Source organism: Polypterus senegalus, chromosome 10, assembly GCF_016835505.1.
Source record: "Polypterus senegalus isolate Bchr_013 chromosome 10, ASM1683550v1, whole genome shotgun sequence".
Taxonomy (NCBI): Eukaryota; Metazoa; Chordata; class Cladistia; order Polypteriformes; family Polypteridae; genus Polypterus; species Polypterus senegalus.
In genome coordinates this window covers 5,032,320-5,041,107 of record NC_053163.1, presented here as the reverse complement: position 1 = coordinate 5,041,107, position 8,788 = coordinate 5,032,320, and the positions used below count along the sequence as shown (strand labels likewise).

Sequence of the window (8,788 nt, the reverse complement as noted above, 5' to 3'; positions counted from 1 at the left end):
TGGGTTTTCTATGTGTTTTAATGGACAAAATCAAATACATTTGGATAAAATTGCTGGTACAAACCTATTCCTACATAAAACACAGAACTTAAAAACAAGTTTAAAAAAAAAAAAACAAAAAAAATAAACACAAACACAAAATGGTCCCGTCACATCTGTACAATATTTAATAAGGTCTCTCTCTGCGGTCCTGCCTGTGTTCACCCCTGCAGAGAAAGGACAGAAAGTTAAGCGGGGATTAAATTGTCAATGGAGAAACAGTGGAATTTCACAAAAGCTCAGCTCACTTACCTAGAATCCATCTTTCCTGGGCCAAAGCCTCCACGGTCTCCTCCTCTTCCACCACGGAAACCTCCCCTATCTCCACTTCTGCCTCTGAATCCACCACGGTCAAAACCACCACCACGGCCACCACGATCTCCACCATAACCACCTGTGAGTAGAGGAAATTTGTTAAAACTGCAAAAAGGAAGCCCTTGGTCAGGGTGCTCTTAAAAAAAAAAAAAATTCCCAGGACTTACCTCCACCCATGGGTGGGGGGCCTCCTGCACCCTCTGGTTTAGGAGCCTTGCATTGGTTACATTCATTTCTCCAAGAGAAGTTTAGGTTACCACACACACTAGGATGGAAAGAAAAATTGTTAAAAGTTCATAAATTACACCTCAACAGTTCACAATCATTTGAATCCCACCAAACAAAGCATTTACAGACACTTCCCAGAGAGAAAAATGGCATGCAAGTAATAACCCTTGGCTTGAGCATTTTAAAAATACTCACATAGCAATGCAAAGGAGGGCCTAGCCTTCCTGCTTACATGGCAGGACAGTAGGGTTACAACTGGCTCCTACATTGTGTTAAAGATGAATGCTAATGGTTTTAGTTGCGCTAAAAGTCACTTAATATTCATCATTTAACTTGTAAAGGATAGTATTTGGTAGGATCTAAAATGGCTACCAAGAAAAATGGTTTAAAAAGGGGACGATTTTAGAGTCACTTAAACAGCAATTGGTTACCGCTCCTAAAAAGCCAAGTACTAATGTGCATAAATTTGCTTATAAAGCACCAAAAAAGCCACACTGGCAGCAAGGTGTTATAGAAGTGGGACTTATTCATGGATCATTACAAGCATACTCCACTGATTACAAAAAAAAAACACCCCTTTAATCCACTGTAGTAGCCCACCCAATAAGATTGTAGATCCTAATCTCAAGAGTACACAAATCTCAGGTTATACTTACGGATTAGCACACTTCCAATCACCAGCCCTTTGCTGGCTACCTCCATTGCTGCTGGGATATCCACCTCCACGCCCGCCTCCACCGTATCCACCGCGCCCATTGGACCTTCAGTTTAAGTAAAAAACAAAACCACCTTGAAATTTCATTACACAATTATACACATGGTCTTGTGTGTAAATGTCCCTCAAAAGCTTGTGCCCCATTACAGAATCTTACATTCCTGAAATCTCGTCTCTGGCTAGGATGAGGATTACCACAAAGCCAAGAAAATGTTTTAGGCCCAGCTTTCTCCCAATCCCAACCACACCAAAACTATAAACCACTAAACTATGTTCTAGAGATAACTAATGGGCAACAGGATAAGTGAAAAATACTACAAAACATTACAGTCTCAAAACTCCCTCTGCTTACCACCTCTTCCACGACCACCTCGCATATTGCCACCACCTCGGCCAAAGTCAGCCCGTCGTGTTGCAAATGAAACTTTGATAGGGTTTCCATTGAACTCCTTTCCTACACAATCAAGAATGCATCATTTTATTATCCATATCAATGTCAAACAAGAGTACTTCGCTATCTGCTCAATTTCCGGTCATTTTTCCCCTACAGACAGGGAGGAATATGAAATCAAACTTGCACATACCATCAAACCAATCAATGGCAGCCTTTGCAGAGGGTGGATCATCAAATGACACTGTGGCTTCTCCTTTCAACTTGCCCGTTTCACGGTCTGTGTAAAGGTTGATCATGGGCAGGCCAGTCTTCTTGTTTATCTATTAGGGTTAGATGGTCAGTCTTGCATTAAAATTTTGCTTGTCCTCATACATTAAATCACATCACTAGCTGTGCAAGGCCAGTCACATACTGAAGAACATATTACCTTGATAATTCCAATTTGTTTGAAGAAGTCTGCTACAGACTCAACAGTGTAGTCATCGCCCAATCCTTGCACAAAGATTGTGTTGTTGTCAGAATTGTCCTGGTCTGGCACTTTTTTTAAAAAAAAAAAGGGAAGACATTAGGTAAACAAGGCAAAGGGAAAGTCAACTGGCCAAAACCTACACAGAGCACACACCACCACAAAACTTACTTGTATTAGGACCCCCTGGTCCCTGATCTCTGGGTCCTTCAAGAAAAAGGACAAAGAAAAAAAGAGCAACTTTAGTAAGATATCAAAAACCGGACCAAAAAAAAAAATTAGAGGGCACAAAACCCAGTGTTGGTATCCCACCCTTAAACCAGTTTATCAAATAGTAGGCCTCAATACATTTTAAAGCAGAGTTGACATTAAATACACTTGTTACATGCATCCATGAAAACCAGTCATTTTAAACCTATCTACTCTCATTCAAATACAGGTAGCCAAGACACCAAGTACCAGTAGTGAGTGTTCAGCTAACCCAAAGGGCGGTTTCATCATATTTAAACAAAATGTATTGTAGCAAACACCCCCAACTCCCATTTAGCTGGTACTTCCAGCAGCCTTTGTCACACAACCTTTAAAAACCATCTTTGTAGGAACCACAATTTGTCTTTGACATACCTTTTTTTTTTTTTTTAAATAAACTGTATCCAACTTACACTCAACTATACAAAGTCAGTCTAGCATCCCGCTCTTTTATGGGAACTGGGCAAGTAAACTTTCACCATTATAGCAAGATACTAGATGAACCCGTGTGAATTAGGAACCAAAGGCTTGAACCTCTTGCGAGTTTGTTGTATTTAGGCCAGCAGTCTGAATAAACCACCTTTTAACTTAAGCTAAAACAACCATCCATTTTAACTCTCTCTTAATACAAGTCGTCAATGAACCTTTGACAAATGTGCTTTTTGCTATCAACATCGCCCCCTCAATGGGGGTTGTTATAAAGCCTTCCCCGACAACCATTACTTACCTTGTAAAGGAACCATTTTACCTGATGGACTCTACATCCAATGGTCTTGTTACATCAAGCTGCCTCCCATCCAAACCCATGCATGCACTAACCCAACACTGGACATTTGCATAGAATACACTCATATGCCAGACCCTTTTCAGTAACCCATGGGATGTCCATTACTTATTCACCAATTTTTATGAACTCACTTAAAACCCTTAAAAGACCTGCACCGGTTATGTGTGCTCAGCTCAAGTGTACATCTTGTACCAAAGACAGTGACACATTAGTCTTAACTGGGACCCATACGAGTACACTAAATTATGCATCAAATACAAATGTGTACCAAAATGAAGCTGTATCTGTGGTTTACCACACATATTGACCCCATGCAGGTAACAAAGGTGAATTTAAGAAAACCATGTTAAGACCAGACACTATGCACTAATAAAAAGGCTTGGCCTGTAGCATTTATAAAACTCAAAACTCCCATAGGTTATATCTGATAATGGTGACTGGACAGGTCAGAATATTCCCAATACCCACCCAGCAGTAACTCTTAAAAACTTCCCACCCCATCCCCCCCAAAAGAGTAATGTGTGGGGTTTTGAGTTTCAACTCATCACTTACCACCAAATTTATTGAAGCCACCTCGGTCACCACCTCTGAAGGAAGACAAATCAAAAAGGTATTGAAGCTTGAGTCGTTTTCTCATTGCACGATGAGCTCGGCTGGAAGCAGTTACACATCAACCGGCTCCAATCACTGAAGACATCAGAACATCCATCTAAACCCCAACCCACTCTCTCCAAGTCACCAGAGCTATACAACTGCAACTCTGGAGTAAGTTATATACAAGTGCCATTCCTGCATTTGCAGAGAACTGCTCTTAATGCGGGCCTGATTAGGGACTTGGCTTTACATGGACAATGACAGCCTAGAGAACTGTCACTAAACTTCAGGATATGAAGAACACTGTACACAACTACAGGATCTAATTAGAACGGAGTGTCCGTTTACTGATTTGATGCAAGCATCCGTTTGGTCACTAACCATAACCCCCCAAACTCCCATTTTACAAAACTTATAGCACATATGCTGTATTTCAATGAGGCACTCCAAACAACTATGAGAGGTTTATGGATTGTCCATTTGTGCCAACAAGCTAACCAAATATACGAATATAGTGACGTTTTTCTAAAGTTGTGATACAGCGCTCAACGACCTCAATTAGCCCAACAGCCTTTTAATATCTTGAGTGAGGTCGTTTACAGAAGACGCAGAAGTAACCTTGATGTGATTTGAACCTGAAAACCTGCGACACAAAATGTAGAGTTTATAAAAATTCAAATGAAAATCAGTAAAATGACCAAGCAAAAAAAAGTCAACACGTTTCACAGCAATACTTACCTAAGCTTTAAAAAGCACAACTACACAAGTAAAATTAAGTAAAGCTAACTATACCATTGTTTTAAGGGTTCTGGCAGATATTGCAAAGATCAAAACAGGACCCATAGACATCTCATTTTATGAAAGATGCAAAAATGACCATATTAAGCAAATCGGAATTCAAATCCATTTGTTTTAGTCAAAAAAAAACACACACTTCAGTTGACATTTACCAGCTGCCCCCCACCCCCCATAGATTTGATACCACCATTTAAACCCAACAGTTCTACTGTCCAAGCCATATTTTTCTGTAACACTACAAGTCAGTAAAATTCAGTTTTTCACCAAGGTCTCTGGAGGGATGTACAGTAATTTGTAACCATTCAAAGTACATTTGCCTGTATACACCCCAAGAGCAGAGCACAATGAACAGCTTGAAAATGTGGCTTTCGTGCCAAGTTGACCAAGTCAGTAAGATGCCCTTGTGTCCTTTTTTCCTAGCATCATTTTTTTGTTTTGCACACTTAAATGTTTCACCTTTTGCCAATCCACTCAAGTTTCTCATGCTTTGAGAGAACTTCTTCAGAAAAAAAAATATGAAGCTCACATTTACTGCAAGGCTAGGCGGTCTGGATCATTTTAAGGCCAACACCAAACAGAGCAGCTTAAAGCCCAATATTACACACATCCTTTGTGCTTTCAAAGCTCATTTTGAATTACAACTCCACTTCTTGCTATGTTGAAGAATGTCCACTTGAAAACCATCACTCTGCAGATGAATTCACTTCATAGGGGGGGAAAAAAAAAAACAAAAGTCCACCACACTTTGACTTGTTAACCATGTGACCTCATAGGCTACCCCATATGATCAAATGCAATGTGAAAACCTGTGCCATTACAAATGGCAAAAACCCCAGTCATCTTTGAATCTGGGGTCTGGCCTGCCAGATAAAGATCATAGGTGTAAACTGAAAGATGGGGAATACCAAACCATTTAGTCAAAATATGAAACCACAAAGCTTTGTCTTTCTGCAGATTACAGTGCATATTCTGAACACACAGCTTTGTCATATTGCTATCAGCAAGATAATTGATTTCTGCTGCTTTTGGCTTCTTCCAGCAATTAACATTGAACACTATGCAACAAACAAATTACGTGCAAGATCTAGAAATAGTTGGAACTCCAGGATGGTGGAAAAAGTAGCAATTGTGCATAGTATCACCTCACAAATCAAGGAAATCAATACTACAAGGTTTCAAATCAACCTCCGAGTTGGCCAATACACGCTGGCACTGAAGCAACATGCTGGCCCGCCAGAGAGAAAAAGCCACCTCAGACTGACAAGTATGCCACTCAACTGAAACTTTTAAAATACCTACCCCATGCCGCCTCTGCCACGGGGTCCACCTCTGCCACCACGATCAAAACCTCTGCCACCAAATCCACCACCACCACCTCCTCTGCCACGTCCACGGTTATCCTGACCTCCATATCCACTGGAATCCTGACCTCCGAACCCACCACCACCTCCTCCTCCGCCCCCCATTTGGGGTGGGTCTTGGCCATATCCAGCTGCAGACAAAAGGCGAGCTGTTAATCTTTCTGAAAAAGAAAATACCTGCTAAAAGCACTCAAAGTCATTAAAACAAAAAAACATCATTCAAAAATCAAAATGTCAATGGGGAAACTTCAACGACACTTACCTCCTCCTTGACTGTACTGACTTTGTTGGTTATAGCTCTGGGGAGGAGGTGGTGTGTTGTAACTGGGAGGCTGGCTGTATGGTGCTCCCTGCTGAGGCTGCTGTTGGCCACCATAACCTCCTTGCTGCCCATAACCACCTTGGCTTGGAGGCTGTCCATATGTAGAGGTTTGAGAACTGCTACCATAGCTATAAAAAGGAATTTTAAATTTAGGTTAAACTAGTATTTGGACAGAGGAGTTTTGAAAGGAAAAAAAAAAAACCCTACTTACCTAGCAGTTGAAGTAGCAGTGGGTGGCTGCTGTCCATATCCTGGGTAAGAAGACTGTTGTCCATAAGCACTCTGAGGAGCTTGGCTGCTACCATAACCTGTGGAACCATATGCCTGGCTAGATTGGCTATAGCCTTGAGATGTAGGTTGAGCACCGTAACCTCCTACAGAAAATGAACCAGAAATCCTAAGTCATTCTAACAGATTCATTAAATCATTTAAAGCACAGCTTTTTGCAAATACTTTATAAGCTGCAGTTTTCTCAAGACCAAACTTGCCTATAGCTACAATTGACAGACTGCTTTCAATTCACTTCATTTTGGGAACACTTGATGCTCGTTTTAATGCTTACATCCAACAGCCTGTGCCAAGTCATGCCCTAAACCTAGGGACTAGTGCCACTTTGCCAATTAGCCTCTATTCCTCATCCACTGGCAATAGTCCCGTCTCAAAATTTCAAAAGCACAGCATTACAAAAATGCCCAATCCCCATTACTCTCTACTATAAATTTCCAACTATTGGATACTTGTTGCAATTTTTTTTGCAAATTACAATTTCTCAATACCATTTTGCATTAGAAAGGATCACCTCAAGAAAACATTCTTCATGAGAAGAGAAAATTAAAAAATTTCCTTGGACAGCATTACATATGACAGGTAGAAAGAATATGGGTGGAACATTCCTTTAACAGACTTATATCCTCAAAATGGTTAGTGCATCTCAGCTTACCTGGCTGAGTCTGACCATAAGATGACCCATATCCACCTTGACTGTAGGCTGCAGCATTGGTATCAGTGGACTGTCCATAACTTCCGTAACTCTGCTGGCTGTAAGGTTGTGTGGCAGGCTGGCTATAGCCCTGGCTGGGTTGAGCTCCATAAGCCCCATACCTGTTAATCACAATAAACATGCTGGGTAAGAAAACTAAACCAATCTTTTGAAGGATATATATATATATATATATATATATATATATATATATATATATATATATGTGCAACCTTAAATTAGACTAGCATGTTAGCCTTGTGGCCGCTCTGGCTTAGAGCACATAGACAGTCATACATCAGTAGCATCCAACTGAACCCGTTGGGCCACACTGACTGCAGGCTTTCATTCTAACCATTTTCTTAGCAATTTTGTTTCTGCCTTCATCTTAACTGGACTTGCAATTTAAAACTTCTAGGTTTATTCGTAGTCGAATACTGGCCAGGTTTTGGCCCGTTTACCGCCATTGTTTGGCAGAGACCTTTATTCAAGGGAGCTTGTCTACCCCGAAGCAGAGTCAGATAATGGCAGCAGCCGGAAAAAAGGGCGACGAAAGGAAATCGAGTCACTAAAGGCCCTCCAGGATCAGAGATGGACAATCGAGATACATGCTAGAATCACATTCTTTACTAGGACCTTCAGATAAAAAACGTACTACATATAATAAATGTTAAAACGAATCAATGAACTTACCCTTGGGCCGCAGTCTGGGAATAATCTGTGGAGGGAAAAAAAAAAAAATTGAGCGGTTTCCAAAGCTATACAATAATATGCTTAACCATTAACCCAATTTCTGAAATCACGCAGTTGTTAGTTAACCGTTTCACCTTGATGGGCGATTCAAAATGGCGTACAGGCGGAAAGCCGGCCTGATCGGTGCACCACACGTGCCATTCTTTGTCGAGAGTGTATAAGCCATTTAAGTGACTATATTAACGATCCCTCAAGCAGCTTAACATACTTGGCGCCCGGACAGATCAAATGGGGCCAAGCATCACAAGGCCGTTAATTCGAGAAAAAAAAAAACCGGACTGAAGAAATTACATATCGTAAAAATTACAACCGTGTATGCTCTAGCTAATTATACTTCTCTGTTAATTTCAGCAATGTTACTACATGGGAGTGAAGACTCAATTAACCAGAACTAAAAACAAATGCGTGTGTCCGGTACAGAGCATCGGCGTCACAATTACAACCTCCATTTTATGAAACTAGTAACGCCGGAAAGACTACGGCCAACCGACTCCACAAACCCCAATTATCAAAATAGGCTTCAAATGCAAAGCTTTTACCGAGTTTTAAAAAAATTCCTGTACTAAGAAAAGGAAAAGAAACTGACGGTTACAAAGAAAAATCAATTCTATACAGGTCAGACGGACGATGGGAGCTCAGTGAGACAAGATGGCGGCAGCACTAAAACTGAGGTGGCGAAAAAAGCGTGGTGAGGGGGGGGCTGATGTATTACTTAAAAATTAATTTACTTGCACTTAAATAACGCGTTTCTTTGTAAATTAAAACTCAATTATGACGGTCGATATAAA

General features: G+C 40.7%; 1 protein-coding gene across 1 annotated transcript in view; it reads right to left on the bottom strand.

The window, feature by feature from the left end:
• fus (FUS RNA binding protein) overlaps positions 1-8,788 on the bottom strand; it is a 9,781-nt gene continuing 993 nt past the window's right edge. The window contains exons 2-15 of the mRNA XM_039764678.1: positions 7,941-8,005; positions 7,209-7,369; positions 6,480-6,642; positions 6,209-6,396; positions 5,885-6,077; positions 3,746-3,780; positions 2,329-2,364; positions 2,119-2,228; positions 1,882-2,011; positions 1,637-1,751; positions 1,239-1,343; positions 522-619; positions 292-433; positions 1-206 (exon numbers count right to left, since the gene is read on the bottom strand). Coding sequence (XP_039620612.1) covers positions 167-206; positions 292-433; positions 522-619; positions 1,239-1,343; positions 1,637-1,751; positions 1,882-2,011; positions 2,119-2,228; positions 2,329-2,364; positions 3,746-3,780; positions 5,885-6,077; positions 6,209-6,396; positions 6,480-6,642; positions 7,209-7,369; positions 7,941-8,005 — 1,581 coding nt within the window. The 3' untranslated portion in view covers positions 1-166. The remainder of the gene's footprint in view (positions 207-291; positions 434-521; positions 620-1,238; positions 1,344-1,636; positions 1,752-1,881; positions 2,012-2,118; positions 2,229-2,328; positions 2,365-3,745; positions 3,781-5,884; positions 6,078-6,208; positions 6,397-6,479; positions 6,643-7,208; positions 7,370-7,940; positions 8,006-8,788) is intronic.